Source organism: Nothobranchius furzeri, chromosome 3, assembly GCF_043380555.1.
Source record: "Nothobranchius furzeri strain GRZ-AD chromosome 3, NfurGRZ-RIMD1, whole genome shotgun sequence".
Lineage (NCBI taxonomy): Eukaryota > Metazoa > Chordata > Actinopteri > Cyprinodontiformes > Nothobranchiidae > Nothobranchius > Nothobranchius furzeri.
The window spans coordinates 70,451,314-70,473,878 of NC_091743.1; the positions used below are offsets into that span (position 1 = coordinate 70,451,314).

Below are 22,565 nucleotides of genomic sequence, written 5' to 3' on the forward strand. Positions count from 1 at the left end.
AATTGTACATATATTTTTAAGTTTTAGTATTTTCCTTTTACCCTCAACAGCAATTTCAGCCTCTGTCTTTCGTCCATCTGCTTCAAACTTATATTTCCCAGCATCTTCCTCTGTGATTTTGAGAATTTTCAGTCTGTGGAAACATCCGTCCTTTGAAATAGTCAGATTCTCAGATGATTTAATCTGGGAAATCAACAAGAAAAGGTTTTTGGGATTTAATTGGTTTAGTACCATTCAGGAAACACATTTGATAATGAGACTTTAAGCTCACCTCAGCTCCATCTTTGTACCAGATCCCTGCACAGTCTTCTTTGCTAACTTTACACTCCAGCTCTGCTGCTTCTCCAATAACAGCTTTGCAGTCAGAGAGGCCAGCTTGGAAGTGAACCCCTGGGTCTAAGAGGTTATTAATGAGCAAATTAGTAAACAGAGATGCTCCAGATATGTTCCACAGGGAGATATGCTGAAAGAGTTTTGTTGAATTGTTTGGAAATTCTGATGCTGTGGCATTACGGTTACCACAAATTAATTCATTACAGCACAGGTAACTCTCTTGAAATATATACATAGCCTAGAAATCTAGACAGACTGTATCAGAAGTAAGAGGATTTTGGTCTGCAGGTCGCTCTAGCCACACTCCTTTGGAGCCTCAGCAGGCCCAACAGTCATGTGTCTTGCCAATCATGGCACTCTATTGATTTGGTAGGTGAGATTTTGCGATCGAGTGAAAAAAAAAACAAAGATGGTGGTGGCTCATTTGAAATGGCTTTGGCATCAACTTTGGACTATTTAGACTTGGGCTTTTCATGCAGTCAAGAGCAGATAGGGATATGTTGCGTCTTCTTCTGAAGACAGCAGTAGCTCAGGAAGTAGAGCAGGTTGTCCAGTAATCTGAAGGTTGCAGGTTCGAGCCTACCGGTGGTGGTCGGAGGGACTGGTGGCACCAATGTTCGGCAAGCTTTGCCTATGTCAATGCACCGCAGGGAAGCTGTGGCTACAATGTAGCTCATCACTAACAGCTTGTGAATGTGTTTGTGATTGGTTGAATGACTGATTGTGTTGTGAAGCACCTTGGGGGGTTGTAGAACCCTAAGAAGGTGCTATACAAATACAGGCCATTTACCATTTCTTCGATGGCGTACAGGTGGACTACCCTGTTGACTGACATCCATAGCGGTGAGCAGGCCACGTTGTTCGTTGTCCAATAACATGCAGAGATAGTTTGAAAGACAACCATTGATTCCACCTGACGGCTCGTGGCCAGACTATGTATTCACATACATAGGATGGCTTTTCAGGCTACTGAAAATAAACTTACCTCATAGTTTTATATACACTGAGTCTTAAATTTATAGTGTGATTTTGGTAGAAATCCCATGTAATAAATATAAGTATTTTTTGAAAGATTTAGCCTTTATTTGCACTTGATGAAGACACCTTCCTCATTAGGGCAATTCTTAATTGTCTTGCTTCAAAGAGTTTCGTTTTTGCAGCTTAATAGAGAAAAACTCTTTGTAAAGCTTAACTGAAAGTCTCTGGTGGTATTCATTTGCCTCTGTTCACTTAGTCTTAACAGAAAGACAGCCTATTAAGAAATGAAATCTCCGATCAGTACTGGCATTTTCTTCGCCGTCTGAAAAATGTATTAGTTTGTCTGACGTGAATTCTGTCCTTGGTGAAATTAAAAAATTGTTTGAGCATATTGGTCCTACAAGGTCAGCTCAAGTTAGCCTCTGCTGTCCGGCTTTGTAAAAGTGCATCTATAGACGTCAGGAGCAGAATCTCTTCCTTTCGTTTGCATGAAAATCATTTTCTTCAATGCACCGACTCATCCTGAAGTCAGTCACAGCAAGCGATGATGTTAACATAGATGCACAAAAAAGCACAGATGCATCTGACGTTAGAAAGACAAACACACACACACACGATGTGACACAAACGGTACGTTTTCTGCAGAAAACCAACCTGTAGATCAAAGAATATATATTAAATGACAAATAAGACAAATGACGAGTAAAAATGTGTCAAATACAGAAGAGATAAAAACAGGAATGCATCAAATTTCATAAGCGTCTATTTCAGCCCTGCCCAGGTTTAAATCAACACACATCCTTTTTTAACCCTCAAATCCCCCCTAATTTTTTCCATTCATTCGATGACTTTATGCAGTGACGATGCCTCCCATGCAGCAGTCGATTCACTGCCCTGAAGTCTTACCACTAACTGTCTCCTCCATCAACGGGCCGTGCCTTGCATGACCTGAATGGCTGCCAGATGCTGCTGGCTCACCTCCATCTGCACTCTGACCATTTTCAGGGGATTCATCACATCAGGCTGCTGTACCACAGCCGCTTTCACCCCTGGCATCAATTTCTTTCAGTTTTTTTTTCTTTTTTTTTTTTTTGCTTTCACTTTTAAGGGATCTTGTCATATATCCAATGTTTCTCATTTGCTGATGGGTATGCCTTACAAATAACATAAAGAAAATGAAACCTGTAAGGACAGAAGTAAAAAAGTCTCCAAACAGAATTATGGAAAATGATGAAACCCGTTTTGTAACTTTTGAATGTTTCTCGTTTGGAAACCACGTGGAAGTAGTTGGTCAAACACAGCTAACAGTTCTGATTTCAATTACACACAATTACATTGACATTGTCCAGTAACATACACATGAAAGAGAAACATGTCTACAAACATGAAAGCACCATTGTTATGTATGAAACACAGAAGTAGACACAACTGCTCATAAAGCTTTTAGAAATGGGAAAATGTGAAGACTTGAGGAGCACAAACCTGGAATCTTCTCTACAGAAAACAAATATGGATGAACTTTGTAGTTTTTGTTTGAAAGAGAAACAAAATGGACTCCCTGTTGAGTTCCAGAATAAAACAACACAACTTAAATTCTTACCTATAATTGTGTCTGGGACCAGCGGACCAGCCCTTATTCGTTTCTTGCTTTTTCCTCCATCCCCTTCCTTTCCTCCACCTTCTCCTGCCTCTCCCATACCTCCTTCTCTGTGCCCCCCTCCCCCATCTCCCCCTTCTTCCTCTGCTTCTCCATCTGAATCATCAAAAAAATCCTCATCTTCATCAAAATCTTCTTCCCAGTCTTCACCCTCGGCACCTTCAGCTTCACCCCCAGGTGTAACATCTTTGAGTCCTCCTTTACCTTCAGCTGCAGTACCACCTCTGTGTTCAGCACCTCCTGCACCAGCCCCTGCAGCTCCACCTGCAGCACCTCCTGCACCAGCCCCTGCAGCACCTCCTGCACCAGCCCCTGCAGGTCCACCTGCAGCACCTCCTGCACCAGCTTTTGCAGCTCCACCTGTAGCACCTCCTGCACCAGCCCCTGCAGCACCACTCTTGCCACCTACACCAGCAGCAGCAACATCTCCTGTTTTCTTTGTTTTTTTTATGGTTCCATCTTTGCCAGCAGCAGCAGCTCTTTTTGCCTTTGCAGCCTCTCTGGCTGCAGCTTTTGCAGCAGCTTTTGCAGCAGCTTTGGCCTCAGCTGCTGCCTTTTTGGCTGCTTCTTTTTCAGCTCGAGCAGCTTCTTCTGCCGCTTCCTTCTCTGCTTGAGCTTTTTTGGCAAGTTCCATTTTCTCCTCCATTTCCTTCTGATACCTTTCTTGTTGTTCTTTGGCTACTCTCAAAAGTTCCTCATCATTGCCGGCGCCAGCAATGGTCGTTTTCCGAGCCGTCTTCTTAGCTTTTTTGTCAGCATTTTTGTCAGCTATGAAAACAAAATTGTGTTATGAATAATTTTCAATTTAATATTCAGCATTATGTTAGCCACTTATCAGAAAAAAAATTAGAACATAAATGTTTTCTCACTTTCAACAATAAGCCACGCATTGCAGGACTTGATTCCTGCCACAGCGGCATAGATACCAGCATCCAAAGGCAAACAGTCCTTCACAATCAGCTTGTGGATGAGCTTATCTTCAGATACTATGATCTCATGTTTCCCACTGTTTGACAGCAGTGCACTTTTCCCATACCATTTGACCTCATTCATCGGTGTAGTGAGAACACATTGAAAAAGGGCGTCCTGTCTTTCTTCTGCTTTGACCTCTTGTATTTTAACAGCAAAGTCAACATCTTGCACTGAAAAGTAAAAAAATACAAATAAATAAGTAACTGAGAGGACTAAATGAATATTAACGCAGTTTAATGTCATTTCTAGTTGGACAGTTTAAAAAAAAAAGCTAGAAAGCTAAAATTAAATTGCACACAATTGCAGATCCCAGTCATGCACACAAAGTCACAAAATTGCATTTAAAGAGCCACAGCTGAAAATATAATCCCTCCTGAATTTATTACTTTACACCAGAAGATATGGAGATGTGTAACTTCAGTCCGAGCAACACTTTCTGGGTGTGTCTATTGAAATTTCCTGAGGTTATTGAGTTTGAAAACTGCCCCCCGTCGGGAGACTCCTGACTGAGGAGAGAAGACAAGAGGAGCGGAGCTCACAGAGGATGGACATTATTATACAGCAGAGAGCAGAAACTTACAATGTTGACAGGTCTGTTCATTGTTGACAAAACTCTTGGTCTGGTATTGGGTTACTCTGATTCTGAAGAGTAATATTCACCCTCTGATAAAGATATCCACGTGTCCAGTGAGATGGAAAGTGATGCTGTGTAGCAACGAAGTCTGTATGCTTCACGAGAGTAAACACGCTTCACACACAATCCAAAGCTCATTTCACTGTGTTAAGGACATGGTGGACGTGGAAAGGATAATAAAAACATAGCTAACTGCGGCAGATGTAGTGGGAATGTGAAAGAAGAAAAAAGCCGGGCAGAAGTGGTAGATATGAAACTGAAAGTAAAAAGTGCGTCACATAATTTATATGAATATTCCAGCAATCAATAAAACAGCATTACTAAAAGAGGGAAAAACTTTACTTTGAAAATCGGTACGAACGTACGATTTTTATGAAGCAAAGAGCAAGTTGCCACATGAGGGCGGACCGAGATGAACCAAAAATGAGGTTCATCTGATGGTCTGTTTCGGACGTGTTGTTTCAGTTATTTGGGTGTTTCGGCCGAAAACCAAAAATGCACTTTTGGGTCATTTATGGCCGAAGATTTTCAGTGGCCGAATTTTTGGTGCATCCCTATATATATATTATATACAAACCTATTCTTTTACACAATACTTTAATCACTTTTGTGAATCGCCTGCAACGACGGCTTAGTTACTTATTCACAAGGATGCAGTCATGTATTTAATTATTGAGATATGTGATTGTTTGTTTTGCAGTATCCTACATGGTACTACTGTAGATCATTTTTTAATGTATATATTGTATATCATGTTTCTATTTCACCTGTTCCTTTGTCTCTCCGACTGCTTTGAGCATGTACATGACACAAGAATTTCCCTCGGGATAAATAAAGTTGTTCTTATCTTATCTTATCTTATCTTGTATTAACTTCACGAAGAAGAGTGCAACTGATTTCCTTTAATTAAAATGTACTTTTGAAGATCTAAATCCACATAATCCTCTTACCTAGCCTTTCCATTGGATGCGTAAGCAATGTCTAAGGTAATAGAGGCGTTTCCCCCGCAAGCTCCCTTCTAACCCCAAGAGTTTCAGATGCAAAACAGGAGCAAAAGCGCTCCACACTGCTGGCATCGCAACTTCACAAAATCTTGAGAGAATTGCAAAACAATGCGCGGTTTTGGCGGTTCACATGATAACGAGAAAGGAAAGAGATTGCTGCTCATCACCAAAAAGGTCTGAATTTTTTTCTGTTCTGTTTACCTCGGCTACAGAGGCTTCACAGGAAAAGACGTATGGTTTTTATGAGTTGAAGTCAATCAACTGGGAATCTGCAAGTGACTTTTATTTAGAAAGTTTCCAGATGTTTTACACTGCTTTTGTGTTTGACTTCCTGTCTGATCTGCTGAGTTTTACATGTTGTGGAAGCATAGTTTGTACAAAAATTGACTGAAATGTGAGCAACATAGCTGCTGGTGGCCAGGAGTTCGATTTTCCTTTTAACTCATTCACTGCCAATGATGACTAAAGTCGTCATTTGCATGTTTTTACTGTGTGGGCGTCAGAATGAGCCCCCGCACTGCGAGAACAAACATCTCAGCTCTAAAGCCGATCTTCATCTGCATACGTCACACGTCACGTGATCAGGAAGCAGAAAATCCATGTGTTAGGAGATCGTTTTGGTCCGCTGCTGTAAAAAAAAAGTGAAGCGTGAACCGCAAAAGCTTCTGCTGATCACAATTCAACAACGGATTATGAAAGAACGGATAACGCTCGAAACACGCGGATTCTTCCTGATGTAAGAGGTGAGTCTCCGCTTTGTTTCAGTTGTTTTGGCGTCGACATCATCCTAGTTCTGTGACTCTTAAAAAAACAGTAAAAACGGTGAGAAACGCTGGCAGCGAAGGGCTTTATCGATCAGGAAACGGCTGGCAGCACATTGATTTAACTGGACCGTACCTTTAAAATCTGTGGAGAACACATTGACTCCCTCAACATCCACTGAGTACAGCCCACCGTCGTCCTTCCCCAGGTTTTTAATCGTGAAAATGTACTTTTTGCCCACTTGCTTTAAACTGTGCTTCATTCCTTCACCCTCTTCTTTGGTGAATGGAACCATGACACCATCCTGCAAATGTTATCAACAAGACAAGTTAACATTCTTCACAGAATCAAATACAGTCATTTACGTAAAACTGCCTCACCTTGTACAGAAATATTTTACTGCTCTGGTCCATGAGGTCCATGTCTAACTCAATAGTTGCACAGTCATCATCTTTGACCTCAATGGGTTTTAGGTTCCTGATATGTGTGATGAACTAGGAAAACAAATGAGTAAATGTGCAAAAAACCTTTATTGTATAAATGTATGATGTAGTAGAAATAACTGATGTTGACAGAATGAATAACCTGTGCAATCTCCTCCTCTCGCTCCTTTTTCATTTCAGTAAGTTTCTTCAGCATCCCACGGAAGTCAGTGATGCCGAACTCGGCACAGATCTTCTCGTAATCTTTCTTTTCTGCACTAAGCAGGATTTCCCAAACCTTTTCACCTGCTTCCATCGGCTTTCCCTCCCGTGTTCCATCTGGATTACTGCAGAGTAAACAATTGGTTGATGATTTCTGCTACGTCTGATGAGTTTCTTAAAAAAGAAAAACACTCAAGCTTTTAGCATTTCACTCACCGTGTTTTAAGCTTTTTTCTTAAGTCTGTCATGTCTAAGGAACCATTCAAAACAAACAAAAAAGAATGAATACGATTTTTAAAAACAATATAAATATTTAGATACAAAATAAATAGGATCACTTCATAATTTCAAGTATCAAGCAGTTGATATTTGTCTGTCCTGGTTGTTATTTTGCCCTAAATGGTACATATAACTACTTTTTTTCTTACGTCATATAGTCTATGGTCAATACACAGCATTTAATTTATTAATATTCAAAAAGAGAACATAGTGAACATTGTAAAGGAAATACACAGCATTTTTATGACATTATTTGCACAAAATCGTTCTCACAATAATAATTCTGTAGTTTTTTTCTCGACAGTTTAAAGACCTTCCAGAATGAGCCGTTTCATGGGTCTGTCACATTAAGAAAGCAACCTGAAGCTGGCCGCATTCTTATTCCTCTGTTTGTGACATCACAAATGGAAGATTTTTTAACGGCTTGTTTTCCTCACATATTTCCTGACAGAGGACAGATGGAACGATTTATTTTTTCACCCGCGTTTAGAATGTTTATAGAGGCAGTAGAGACCCACATGGCAGCACAAAATACTAAGAACAAATTAAAGAAAAGCCCCATTTTAGAACCCTCACCTTCTCCTAGTGTCTTTTGGAGCTCCTTTGTTTTGGAGAATCCCACTGCGAACAAATCATTTAAAAATGTTTTGTTGTCTGGATCTCTGTTGTTTTCATATACTTTGGTGAATGATATGAATCATACCCTCAATAACATTCAGAACAACGGTACAAACTGCTCTCCCATATTTATTTGCTGCGTAACACTTGTAGGTGTCAGCATCTTCTGGAGCCACCTTTGGAAACTAAGGGCAATAACCGGATTATTGTCATATTATAATTTAAAAGTGTTTACATGTAGTATTTACATTGGATTGCCATCATTTAGGGTTTTATGAAGCTTACCTCAAGCCTATGCTCCTGCGTTGCCGCGTCATATTTTTGGATGCAAACATCAGGATGAAAAAACATTTCTCCATTGGCTCTGCTCCACGTTACAGTAGGTGTTGGATCGCCGACCACGATGGATTTAAAGACGGCTGATTTACCTGTAATGAAAAATTCCTAATTGGTGGAACTTTTTTATTCCCATCTTTTTAATGAGAAAGTTTAGGGATTGTAAATTTTTATACTCAGTGTACCAAATCTACCATGTATCGTACTACATCACATTGCACTTTCCACATTTATACAAAACACTTACAAAATAATTTGTTGTAAGAAAGTGATACCGTAACCCACAAAAAAGTTAATTGTTAGAAAAGTGAAATTATCTTATAATCTCTACTTTGATTTTTGCTTGGGTGGTGGCGCTACAATTATTATTATTTAGTCATTTCTCCTTCCTCGTGAGGTGATGGTGACAGAAAGGTTAAGTGTCCATTCTGTAATTGGAAGGTTACAGGTTCGAGCCCTGGTCTGTCACTGTCATTGGGTTCCAATCAAGACTGATTGTGTTGTAAAGCACCTTCAGGGGTTCTTGGACTCCAGAAGGTGCTATATCAGATACAGGTCATTCACCTTATTAAACAAACAAGCTTTACTCTACCCTAACCCAAAAAATGACACAAAACATCCTCAGAAATTTGACAAATTACATTGAGACTATTTCAGGATGAGCACAGTTCTGCTGAACATTTCTTCTGACCAAACCAACTGTGTCTTTTAGCTCTGGGATTTTTTACTTTATAATTTTTTGTTAAAATCAAAAAGTAAAGCAAAGAAATTCACGAAGGAGATTCTGGGAGAAGATAAAATGTAAATTTGCAGCTGCTTGAAGCCTTTTGGAGTTGAAAATGTATAATTGGATCTTTGATTATTTGGAGACTTGCGTGTTTTTTGGAAAAAAAATCATCAAATATTTCTAGTGAGAGTAATGGATCTGCAGTCAAAGTGCAGCTTTGAAAAGGTTTCCTTGCATGCTTATGCAGGTTTTTCTAAGCTTTTGAAAACATTTATCACGCATTTTTAAACCTATTTTTTGGCAATTATATTCATGTTGATACTCAAAAATAAAAGTTTCTGTTTATGGTTATCTAATCGGCCGATTGGATCTTTATGCAAAATATTCAGTCAGTTAGTTTTACAAAGACTTTTTGTTTATTCTGACTATATTAATATTATAGTCATCAGCGATGGTGTGTATTTAAATGTTTGTGCAGGGCCTTAACTTATATTATAAACGGAAACTTACCCTCTTGAATGGTTATAGCTATGGGTTTCCGGGTAAAATCTGGAGTCGTCTTTCCGTCAGGAAGTTGCTCCACAAACTGCGTGATCATGACTCCGGGCACTTTTGACTTCTTCTTGATGCCTGGTTAAATTAAAACAGCTTCATTTGAGCAGGTCAGAGTTTATTGTGATAATTCAAAATGAATACATCTGATCTGACAAAAGTTAATATAGATGGGCAAAGATGGAGGCAGCAAATGTTAAAAGCATATTAAAAAAGGCTGAAAATCATTTCAGTGTTGCAATTCATTCTTAAAAGGTGAACATTTTAATGATTACGTTGTAGGTCAATTATTTCTAAATAAAGGAGACTAAATTTAGACTTTCTTAGAAGACATGGGATGTGTGTTAATGTGAAGAACAGCGTCACTGGATCCAGGCCGTGACTCATACAGGTCATTACAACAAACAGAAAAGTGATTTTCTGCATATTTCCAGCATTAAAGCTAAAAGCACAAAGTTTCTAAACCAAATCAGCCCTCCTCCTCCAGCTGAGTGAAGCGAAATGTGGCTGGATGGGATGGTTTGACCTTCCCGCCGGTTTGTTGAACTGCCTCTCAGTTTGTGACAAAATCTGTTTTTGCAAGAACAAAAGGTGCAAGTTAGTCAATTTACATTCTCAGCTACTTTGCCTCTCTTTTGCATTTGCTTCGCCCTGACCTTACTCCCTCACAACGCATTCAACACACAGTAGGAACTGTGAAGTGTGAGGGAAACAACAGGATCCACGGTCAAATACAAAAGTTGCAAATTTTCAGTCCAGTCCTAAATATTCAGCTGGGTTAAAGGTGAAGTTATTTTGAAATAACTGCATGCTATGAGTTAACATAATGAAGCAGTTATGTGGAGGATGTGTCACTGATATTTTTCTATCTGACTAGTCTGTTTATCCAGACTCAAAATGTTCAAAATTTTCTATGTAGAAACTGAAGATTTATTGACCTTTTGCTTTACCAGTCCTGGTTACTGGTGCACATTTAGCTTTGTTTGCCAAACACCCCAGCGTTTTCCTGGCTGTTCAGTAATGTAGCAGGTTGCATCACAAAAGGAAGCCTCTAACAGGTCAGATTAAAGTTTAAGACTTTTCCATGAATGATTAGAAGTTATTGACTGTTTTAGCTAAAAGTTGATTATTGTGCTGTTGAAAGTATAATGGTGGTGCAAATCTAAGCAATTCATATGAAAACTGCTTTTTAAACAGGAAGTTGAATAGATGCTCAAACCAGGTATTAGTTCCATCGTTCTTAAAAGCCAGTTTATTCATAATAGTTATAATTGTGGTTCTGATTAACCATAACCTGTTTTTAAACTGTCTGTTTATTACATTATATGTTTTATGTTATGGACAGCATTAAACAACATTTCAGTACATTTAGGGTCATAGCTGGAAGACGAGTATGCTTGCTATCACTGAAGAGCAGAAGGTTTTCATTCAGTCCCCGGGTCAAATGCCTGCAGCTAAGAAATAATTTAACTTTCGCCTGTTGCCTTGTAGAAATCAGCAGCACCTCAGCTGTTCATTGTGTTGCTGGAACACACACACACACACACACACACACACACACACACACACACACACACACACACACACACACACACACACACACACACGCACACACACGCACACACACATTAACTAACGCTAAAACCCTAATGGGTGTTACTGGCCCAGTGCAGATTGAGTCCATCACTGGGGTTCTTTCCTAAAGGCAGGCTTATTGAAAACTGAATCTAAGCTCATCTGAGTTTCTCTACAGTCCCCGATCCTGTGGAGCTGTGCCATCCAAACTGCCCTTTTAAAAGTTCTCAACAAAATGGATTATTATTTTTTTGCCTTTATTATTTTTTTCCAGATTTTTTTTTTCATGTAGAAAAAGTTCTAGCCAACATTTGCAGCTTCCCTCCCTGCTCCTAAAGATGTAAACTGAACCTGCTTCTGAGGGTTTCTACAGAAATACTCCATTATATTTTTCTAGTGGTTAAAACAAGTAATTGTTTGTTGGTTATTTCCTTGCCTATTCAGTTTTAAATTACACGTTACAAGGGGCAGCAGTAGCTCAGGAGGTAGAGAGTGTTGGCCAGTAGTCTGAGGGTTGCAGAAAATTCTACTGTTGTGTCCTTGGGCAAGACACTTAACCAGTGCTGCCTGCTGGTGAAGGTCAGAGGGACCGATGGTGCTTGAGAACTGTTCATAACAGAGCTGTTTTCCTTAGTATAACCTCTGCCACTGATTAGAACCGGAAAACAACCCTTTCTGCCCTCTGAACTGCCCTTCAAAATAAAACCGCAGCATCTTGAGAGATGTAATTGAAAACAGGACTTTTCTGGTTATCGTAAATATGTTTTGCCTTTCATCCAAGAAGATCCTTCAGTTCTGAACCTTGGGTTGCGAGTAGGAGGCTTAGACATTGTGGTCAGAAACAAACTACTGATTGTGCTGCAAGTATTTTTTTTCTCTCTTGAAAAAGTAAAATCAACTTTGTTACATTTGTTCTTTGTTTTCAATTTGATTTCATTTTTTGTGAGTCTTCATTACACACAGAGTAAAAATGGCTTGCTTTTACCTTTGTCAACATAAGGAGACATGAACAGGGACAAGAGTTTACATACTGGACCACTCATGGGACATGGTCACCAATGGAAAAGGTGCAGGCAGTAGAGGGCGATATCGTCCTCTTCTGCCGCAGATAAACAGAAGTGATGCCACCAACATCTGCGTTTGCTATGATGAAGGTGGCATTGGACGCCGAAACATGTCAGCAAAGGTAAAAACAAGCTCTTTTTGCTCTGTGAATAATGAAGAATCACAAAAAATGAAAGTAAACACATGTTTTTGTCTAAATTATTACAGGCCATTTAAGGTGATGTTATTGTTCCTTTATTTCCAAATCATGTATCTGTAGCACTCATGACTACATTGAAAATGTATAGCCAATCCATACAATTGGTATCAATGATCAGTATTGGTGACCACAGTCTTGCTGATCGTATTGATGATCAGCAGCAACAAAACAATTTAAAGTTTGCTTTTAGGCTCTGAGTGTTTAAGTTAGACACTGGAACAAAAATCATTATTATGATTTTAGAACCCTGCAGAGATAAATCTGTATTAATTTGAAAATGTGCTCTGAAGATCTTTTGTAAATGACCCGGGATGGAAGAAAACATCAATATGGCAATATACCGTGATATTTTTTCCTGCAATATTGTATCAATATTCAAAAGCTGTGTATTGAATTTTTGGAAGAGTTTACATACAAACATTTTAGTTTTTTCTTTTGGTGCAATTCAAAAGAGCTTTGTTTCCGCCATTCAAACATAAATCCCTCTGTTATGGTTCAGATACCTCATATTACAAATGATACATATCAGTTTGGACTGTTTATTAAATTTTCCTACGATTATTTCAGTCTTAAAAAATCACTAATGTCGTCTGGATGAATGTATCACAGTATGTCGTATCGCCAGAACTTCACCAATATGCATCCCTATGAAGGACACTGATCTACTTCACAGCCTTACTAAAAAGCACTCTTTCTTGTATGATTATGTTTGTTGAGTCTGATCCCTACACAGTGTTGTGTGCTTGTGCTGTTCCAGAGAACTTGTGGTAATAGAAGAGATCAAGAGTTAGGTGAAGCCTTAAGGGCTTCAAGATGTCAAGATGCCAGCTTCCAGCTTGTTATCCTCTGAGTGTAAGGTTCTGAGTTGACAGCTCACTGTTCTCTTAGAGCAGCTTTGGATGAAAAAAACGTTTGACGGTCGCATGTAGGAAGGCATGAAAAGGTCAAATATCAGCAAGAATAGGAGTAGAAATGAACCGCTAGCTCAGTAGCTCAGCAATCTTTGTGGAAGATGAAAAAAGGCCCATAAATGAAGTTATTTGTAATTTTCTTAACTATCAATACAAAGTTGTAGTTATTATTTTATTTTTATCAAACTGGCAAAAGATTTTTGCTCTGTTTTTGGAGATGTTGCATTATTTCATTAAAGTCGGACTGATTATGTTTTTTTCTGTAAATATTCGACATTTAGAGGTCATGGTTAGCAGATTGCCAATATATGCTGCCAGGTTATTGGCTGATTTTCATGGACTACATCTAATGTTTTCCATCCTATTTGCATGCTGAATCGATACATCATCTAGCCTACATGCCAGTCTACATCTAATTTTATATACTCGGGCATTTTAAAGGTTGTATTGTGACTTTATAGCTGTGTGTAAAAGGTGTACTTCCTCTTTGGCTTTTAGGCTGTAGAACAGACTGTACAACCATTCATAGTGTCCTCTAGAACCATCATCGGCTAGTTTTCTGTCATTATGGAGGCTGGTGAAAATGTCCCAATGAGCTGCATCCATTGGGACAATGAAAGTTGTATCATCCAGTGGTGATGACACCTTTCCAGAAGCGATGAAGAACCACATCACGCATGCAGCTGAACACAACATGGCATCATGCACCTGTGGGAGGTGAATCAATTGTGTAATTAGCGTTCCTGTTCAGCTCGCGTACCTTTGTTCCCGGGGTGAACTCCCTCAGAATCGTCGGTTTAACACGCAACATGACACCAGGAGAGGGCACAGGACAGGTTAATGCTAATCCTGACAAAAGCACCATGGCTGGTTGCAACTTTGACAGGATTATGGACACATAATCGCCATGAAAGACCACAAAATACAAGATATTACTCATGATTTGACAAACGGAAGTTCCACAGACACAGAAGTACATAAGAGACAGAAAACACAGTAACAGTTAGTCAAAGACAGTAAAATAGAGCATGTTAGCCTTGTGGTGTTGCACCAGCATTTAAAAAAGTCGTGCTGTGCAACTGCTGATGAGGCTCAATGCAAAGCTGGCTTTTTGCATTTTCTCGTGGCAGACATCTCAGGATAATTTCTGTACGGTGCTTGAAAGAAAATCAAGAAAAACTTAAAAAAGTTTGTAGGAAATTAACTTAAAAGATCACAATTTTTTGCGTTAGAAAAGACACGTTTTTTTCATTTTCAGTCTGACAGCATCAAGAGTGTGCTGCGGTAATCCTGGGCTGTATGCCAGTCATATTTTGGGTTTGCATTAATTATTCCTTTTCTTGGTCTGTCTTCAGAAAGAGATGGTTTATCCAGATTCCAGCTGTCGTTCGTTCAGTTGTTGGGTCTTTTTTATCTCATCTTCTGCCATTTCTGGTGACTTGGATGATTTCTTTGAACATCTGTTTGGTTTAATTCTTAAAAAAAAAAGAAGCGTGACACCAAAGTGACAACATTCTCAAGTTTGGCAGAGAGTCAGTTGCTTCCTCTTTTGTAAGAGTGGCCTCAGTGTCTCTGTCTGCACATAAAAAAGACTCGTTGAAGTTAAAGGTGATCAGTAGTAGTTTGTAGACCATCAATATTCAAGATCTTTCTTGTTGTTTTGAGCCGTTTTCTTTGTGTTCTCAGAGATTATCTTGACATCATCGATCAAACGCTTTGACATTCATGTCGTCATAAAATAGGGCTTCACGTCACTGACGATGTTAATTTTTTCAGAGACTTAGAGTTTTTTTTCCGTGTTCATAACCATTCACAATTCTGAATTTTGTAGTTAAGTTTTGAATTGCAGCTCAATTCAGTCCCATTGAAACTAATACTTGGAATAAATACAGATGGAGACAGCTGGAATACCGACCTTTGTTTGACATCTTTACTTACCCGGCACTGGCTCTGGGGCAGGTTTTTCAGCTTCTGTACCCGGCGCTGGCTCACCAGCCGGCTTTTCGGCGTCCGTACCCGGCGCTGGCTCACCAGCAGGTTTTTCAGCTTCTGCACTTGGTGCCTGCCCAACGGCAGTTTGTTCAGTTTCCTTCGTCTTCCTCAACATCTTTCTTACTTCAGAGGGTTCTGCACAAATAAAAGGTAGATAAAACATAACAACCATCAGCGCTTCACATATGCATGGCTAATGGTCCTTACAGAGTTGGATGACTCATTCTTGACTTTTTCAGATTCTCTTTGCTCATTTTTTATTATTTTATTCTTTTTCTAAATGACAATGTTTTATGGCGATATTTGAAACTTTTGAAAGACAATTAGCAAATCTTAATTGCTTCGGGGACTTTTTGAGGCATGCTCCTTATCCACACCACTGCAGTTACTCCAGCTGGTCAGCAAGAGGCAGCAGTCAGCGTCATTTCTGTTAACGCCTGGCTTGAACTTGATCTGGATTCCTGTCAGGCGTGTGTAAATTAAGCACAGACCTCGCTAAAGCCTTATATAAACCAGAGCAAGACTCAGGCTTAGTTTTAAAATGCTGCACACGGTGGCATTGCCTGGCAGTTGATTATGGTTTGTTTCATAAATATACATAACTGCATGAACGTTTAAACTCCAAAAGTAAAGAGAGAGGAGTTTCAAAATTTCATTGTTACAATTTTTTCCAGTGACATGATCAAGGAGTCCTACAGAACACAAACCTCTTATTGAATTTGATCTGTTCACGTAAACAGATGTGTAGAAAATGTAAAGTTGACACTTCCTTTTGCTGGAATGCTCATTTTTGTGTTTGTTTTAAGATGGATTTCATGGCTGGAAGTATGAGTTGTACTTTACATTGGTGCCATATTTACAGAGAATCCTTTTTTTCAAGGTTTAAAACTAATAGTGCTTCAAATGGTTAAAGGTCAGCTTTACTCATGTTTTGGCAGTGGTCTCTAGTAGGAATGAATGCCTTGTAAGTCATTCTCTGGGGTGAAAAGTTCTGGTGCGCCTGTTTCAGGATGTAGGAAGAAGCCAGGGGAGAAAGTAGCTTCAGACGACAGGGTTTGGAGTCTTTTTCCCTGATATTTGGACGTCTCACCTCTGACTGGATAACAGCAACATGACTCTACCACTGACTCTGTTTGCTCTGTGACGTTGATGCTTTATCTCCACAAATAACACAAGCCTGGAGGAGTTCTGCTCTGTGATAGATTTGCTATTGGTTAGCTTCTGCTAGCCTGATCTGCTATTAAAGCTGCCTTTTAATCAAACAGTCTAAGATGTGTGGTATTGTAGGTCACAACTAAAATAGTTTCTGGTTTGATACATTTTAAAGTAAAGCTGCCACATTAACTTCATTCAGAAACAGTTGGTGCTGTGCAACATTTGCAGTGACTCACGATGTGAGCCATCACAGTTACATGAGTCAGGTTCTTTACACCATATTCTGTTCTTGTAAAACTTGACCTAAAGCCACTCGTTGGCAGGTCTTAACTTTGTCATTGGGCAAGAGTTTAAAGGAGGTGTGGTTAAGTTGGAGAATAATATTATTGCTGCTGAACATGAGCTTTTAGAAGGATAAGGGGTAAGCTGGGCTTTTCTACTGCTTTAGTGAGACTTTCACTTATTTGTGTTGTGAACCAAGTTCAGTTTAATTCTGTTTCCTGACTAACTCTAAAAATTAGTGTAACCCTTGATTGTATGATTTCTATCACTTATAAGTGATAATTTACCTAAACGGTTAAGCATATGAGGTGTTATACACTGTGAAATCTGATTAGTTGATCTGACTAGAAAAAAGCATGCAAACAGATTACATTTAAAATAAGTGCACAGGAGTAGGTAATTATGGGTTAGAACTATTAATACTTCAAAGTAAAATGCATTTAAATGCAAGTTACTATAACTAAGATGAGTTAGTACATAGGTACTGGAAGTTGCTTACTGAATTTGTATGTCTTATATACTTACAGTAAGCAGTAAACCAGTTTCTATGTACATAGTAGCGCCAACGCATACCTGATTTTCAAAAGTAACACTACAGTGTGTCTGTGCTAATTCCAATTTTCTCACCAAGTTGAAGCTATTTTCAAAACCTTCAAACATTGATAACTCACATGTCGTATTGTTGCTGAAATGTATCAAATCTCTCCTTAGGTTGTGTTCCATAAGCCTGCTTGAATATGACACCACATTCAGGGGTGCTTGGATTGATTTGATTTATTTTTAGTTTTGCACACACTCCAGCATATGTTTTTTGGAAAAAGGGTTCTGGGCTCATGGAGCAATCTTGGCTCTTGAACATGTTCTGTACAACATATACGGTTAGACAAACAATCTGCAGGAGAGGAGTTCTTGGCAAGCGGTGGTGTGTATTGAATGAAATCCACTCCTCTTTGCATTCAGTGAACATTTTAGCCGTTTTAGCTCATTACATGTAGACTTTAATGTTTGGCTTTGGCTCACCATTTTAATGAATTCTGACTTGTGGGGGAGAGAAACTGAAGACAAAATAGCTTTCAGTACACCCTGCACAGCTGCCTCTGTCACTCTGAGGTTCATGCTGCCGGCTACATTTCAGTAGATGCTTTTGTCGCTTTAAGCAAAAAATAGATGCATGCTTCATAACATCATTACATAAAACTATTAACTACGAAGGCAGGTTGTCACTGCAGGCAGCATGACAACTCACAGATTAAAATAAAATGGGCGTGCTGAAATGTTGGACCTCTTGAGCAGAGCAAAACATATATCTAGCTTCTTGCTCAGTCTATATTTAGGCTACTGTTTGCTTTCACTGTTATTAATGTCCTTATTTGTTACAGTATAACACTTCGGAGCTACTCCTTGTTTCAATTCATTTGGAGAATATGAAGTGGGTTTAGTGATTTACTAGAAATGGAAGCAAAAATTCTAAAATTGTAATAAAAAAAACAAGCTACATAAATAAATATTTACTCTCAACAAATGTAACCTTTATTTCCTATTTTACTGATATTCTTTTAACTTTATTTAAATTTTTTTTTTTTTCCCCATGTCCTGTCTGGCTGTGAAGCAAACATAATTAATGTCTGAATGCTGGTGACAAGTCTTACAGATTTACTCTCAGGTGGTGCATGAAAGCGTCTGCTTTTAATGTCACGCCTGATACTTAAAACTTTATTGTTGTTGTTTTTGAATGCTTTTTAATTTCGACCAGACACGGCGACAGAGGTGAAAGAGAAAGGAAGAGACAAAAGGTGGGGGGTGGGTTCCCACAAAAATAAACAAGCTATCACTGCGTCAACTTGATGGAGAAATATATAACCAACATTGTTTAACTGAACAATCACACGATAATAAATCACAGTGCATTTAGTGCCAACCATAACCTTAAGACATTTGTTGAACGTGCCCAAGTCCATACTTATGAGAGCACCATGTGAGCACCTGTGTGTGTACACACACTTGTTTATGTAAGGTTTTTCTATAGGAGCGTCCAATAGAGAGTGTGAGGGGCCACAGATCTGCCCCTTAAAGATGTGCAGGAGACAAAGGGAGCTCCAAGTCCCAGGGATCCAGGAGCTGCCCCAGAGCACAGGAACCCCAGGGAGACTGCAAACAGAAAAGCCCCTGCCCACCTCGAGAGGCGCAGAGGATTGCCCCGGGGGGCCACAACCAACAGCTGGCAGAGTCCTGGGAGATATTGGTGGCAAGCTCACAGGCCCGCCCGCAGCCTCCCACCCCCTAGCCGGCCGAGCTAGGGACCCAGCGACCCGGGACCCAGGGGCGACCACCCCCGCCAGAGACCCAGCAGAGCCCAGGGACCCAGACCCCACCAGGCAGCCACCGGGATTGGTCAGGCAGACGCCAAAAATCTTAAACTCCCTGACCCGGGAGCCACGACCCAGGCAGACCAAGGCACCGCACTCAACACCAGGTGTGGCAGGGAGAGGGGAGACGAAGATCTATATCATCAAAAGAAGTCCCAGGAGAGGGGAGGAGTCAAAGGCCCCACCTGACATATACAGTCATACACAAACACAGTCACACACTCCCTCCCTCATGCTCACACATACATATACAACCAAAGACTTACAAAAATGCACGATGGACACCCACTCATGCTCCCCATACACACCCTATTCACTCTGGTCCTGGTACTGCTGCACATGGGGTACAACCATTACCAATTACCAGAGTTCGACCCTTTCTGCTGAAGTGCTGATGAGCAGGCTCCACTGCCCAACGCTGAGCACTAGGGATGAGCCGGATACTCGTTTCAGACGAGTATCCGGTACGGATAAAGCATTTTTGATGAATACGAGCATGAGACGAGTAAACCTCGGAAATATCTGTAATCGTGCTGAAGGAAAATCCTCATTGGGTAACTGACTGTCTTCACGCTCTGTGATTGGCCAGTCACATAGAGCACCCGCCGCTCCCTACACACAAAACTCTCTAGCCGGCCGGGAGCACAGTCCGTCCGGCTCATCCACGCACACACACACACAGACAGTAACGGATCTTGCTGTGCTTGCTTCACTGTTGCTCACGTTTCTTCAGTTTTCCCTAGGTTTTCTTCAGCTCGCCTCTTTTTCAGTTGAATATTTAAAGTTATTTTTGTCGTAACTGACATGGTGCATTTGACAAGACAGAGCTGACGTGCAGCATTAACTCACTGCCTCCGCTCCGGTCGGGTTTTTTATTTTTTTAACTCCATCTCTCTCCCTCTCACCCTCTCTATCTCTCTCAGACACACACACCTTAATCAACATTGTTTTGTTTAACTTTGTGTGGGGCAAAATGCCAAGAACGTTAAGAAAAAAATCAGTTTAATCAAATTAAAATAAAAATATATATAAAGTTGTGTCTGGTTCTAGCATTTCATATTTCCTAGTTCCTACTGCATGAGTTCAGATGTATTAATCCATGCACTTAAATATTAATGTTCTGATTTTATTGAAAAACTTGTTCTGTAATAGTTTCTTTACTATTGTGATCAAAATTTTTAATCTCAATTCTGAGGCTGCTCTGTAAAAAGTTTTCAAATAAACAATACACATATCAACTTCTGATCATTCCATATCAATTTCAGACTTAAAATAATGTATTGATGTAAACCACACCCACTTCCGGTTAAACCGTGCCCACTTCCGGGTTATACCACGCCCATTCTGAGTACAGATACAGATACAGATAATTTAGTTAGTTGAACAGATACAGATACAGGTACAGATAGTGGTGTACTCGCTCATCCCTACTGAGCACAGCAACCCACCACCCCAGACCCCAACCGAACGACGGGATCTCCCTCCTAGCCTCCAGCCCCAGGAAGCCAAGCGACAACAGAGGTGTGCTAAGACCCCTAGTCTCCCTCCGCCTGCTCCAATATGGTGTTAGTGAGTGTTGATGAGGTGTATTCCATGGCTGTGGTCAAGGGCGTCAGTTTGTTTCCAGAATTGCTGGGGACAATAACCATACACTTGAGTGGGGTTTAAAAATTGCTGGGGACAATAAAGTAGGCTAGCACAGGGGTCGGCGGCTCTGGAGCCGCATGCGGCTCTTCCATCCATCTGATGCGGCTCTGTGTTTGTAAAATAATGAATGGATATTTAAATAAAATGCTTTATATTTTACTGCATTAATTTTACATCTGTATGCCAATTCTAAATGTAAAGATTGTCTGCGTAAACCTGAACAGGTCCAACCTGGTCTTACTGTGAGACCGGGTTGACGCGTCACGCTTGTGCGTAATCATAGGCGCTTTATTAGCTGAAGACGATGTGAGATTCTGGGATTCTCCTCAGACGGCTCCTGGATGTGTCGCCACATTGGAGACGGGAACAAGCGCTATTCAGCCAAAGTTTCATCATCAGGGAACATTTTCTAAGTGACAAGTCTCTCTGAGAGACCGGGTTTGGAAAACACTCGCTTCAGTGGGAGGAACCTTCCCACATGCGCTCTGGGTGGCTCTGGGGTTAATCAAGTTTAATTGTTTCTCTTTGCAACAATCTTCACAAGAAGGCAAAACAGTTAAATGGCAGGTTACATATATTTCCATTTGACTGTTTATTTTGACAGATGAACTCAAGGATGTTGCTTGGTTTGAAAGAATTACCCCCACGCACACTGATGCACATGGATGAGCTGACATTTTAATCGTTAACGCACATCGCGGAGGTAAAAGATTCCCATCAGAACATCAGAGCTTTATACTGGACACTGTGTTCAGCGTGGCTCGGAGCGCCCACGGTGGACAGTGAGCTGAAGATCTGAGGGGTTCGCAGCGCAGCGCAGAACCATGGTGCATGCAATGATTTCCTCCCACTGAAGCGGTCTGGAAACCCGGTCTCTCTGAGGGATGTGTCACTTGGAAAAATGTTCTTTTTATGAAATTATGAAACTGGCTGAATAGCGCTTGTTCCCGTCTCTAATATGGAGACGCATGATGCGTAGAGACATTTGATCACGCACAAAGTTCGTCTGGAGCAGAAGCGGTCGGGCCACGGCAGGTGAAATGTTCCTAGCCTACATGAAGGGAAACTGTTTAATTGTAACATTAATACGTTACTGGACACGCTGGTCTGGTTGGTTAGACCAGTGTTTGAAGTGGAAAACACACACACACACACACACACACACACCAATTAAAATATATGCTGATAGCATGGACTAGAAGACAGGTGATGGTTTACGTATTTAAATGATGATCAGGCTGCTGTAAAATGTAATCTCCATCCACATCCAGACAGAATCATCCTCTATTCTGTCTCTATTTGCTCTGCTCTTGTCTGGGCTGATCAGCTGATGGTGCGCCTAACTAGCGGCTGATGCACATTTTACGCATTTGGAGAGGTGGGCTGGATGCTGTGCGTTTACTGGAAGATGGTTAACGCACGGGTGTAGACTACATATTAATGACAAATGAATGAAAATTAAATTGTGAGTTTTTACTTCATATTTTATAAATAAAAATGACGGGGGAAAACATTTATGACGTCTTTTTAAACTAAATTTTCTAGCGCGACCTGCCTGCTTCACTTAAGTCACTGCTTATTAAGGTCCGTCCAGAATTACTGTGGGAAACGGGTAATAATGGCTCTTTGATGGGAATAGGTTGCCGACCCCTGGATAAGATCTGAGCTGGTAAAACAAAAACCCTCATCAGCAGGCGTTTTTGAAAGTGGGGGGGACACAGCTGCCAATCACAAATTTTGCCGGGGACATGTCCCCGGCGTCCCCGGTTAAAATGACGCCTATGGCTGTGGTGAGCGGGTAGTGCGGGCATCGTCTGGCCTATGCCAGCTGATGCCACAACACCCCCCCTCTTGCACCCACAGCCCTTAGTGTCTAA

General features: G+C 40.4%; 1 protein-coding gene across 2 annotated transcripts in view; it reads right to left on the reverse strand.

Annotated features, from left to right (window-relative positions):
- igfn1.1 (immunoglobulin like and fibronectin type III domain containing 1, tandem duplicate 1) overlaps window positions 1-22,565 on the reverse strand; it is a 43,499-nt gene that overhangs the window by 10,436 nt on the left and 10,498 nt on the right. Inside the window, exons 2-14 of one of the 2 annotated variants that reach the window (XM_015958592.3) lie at window positions 15,185-15,373; window positions 9,455-9,574; window positions 8,167-8,309; window positions 7,967-8,066; window positions 7,840-7,884; window positions 7,201-7,234; window positions 6,926-7,109; window positions 6,721-6,834; window positions 6,476-6,644; window positions 3,838-4,110; window positions 2,912-3,736; window positions 272-396; window positions 42-183 (exon numbers count right to left, since the gene is read on the reverse strand). In XM_015958592.3, coding sequence (XP_015814078.3) covers window positions 42-183; window positions 272-396; window positions 2,912-3,736; window positions 3,838-4,110; window positions 6,476-6,644; window positions 6,721-6,834; window positions 6,926-7,109; window positions 7,201-7,234; window positions 7,840-7,884; window positions 7,967-8,066; window positions 8,167-8,309; window positions 9,455-9,574; window positions 15,185-15,353 — 2,443 coding nt within the window. In that variant the 5' untranslated portion in view covers window positions 15,354-15,373. Of the gene's footprint in view, window positions 1-41; window positions 184-271; window positions 397-2,911; window positions 3,737-3,837; window positions 4,111-6,475; window positions 6,645-6,720; window positions 6,835-6,925; window positions 7,110-7,200; window positions 7,235-7,839; window positions 7,885-7,966; window positions 8,067-8,166; window positions 8,310-9,454; window positions 9,575-14,006; window positions 14,210-15,184; window positions 15,374-22,565 lie in introns of those variants that run through there. The other variant, XM_070549493.1, reaches the window with a different exon arrangement.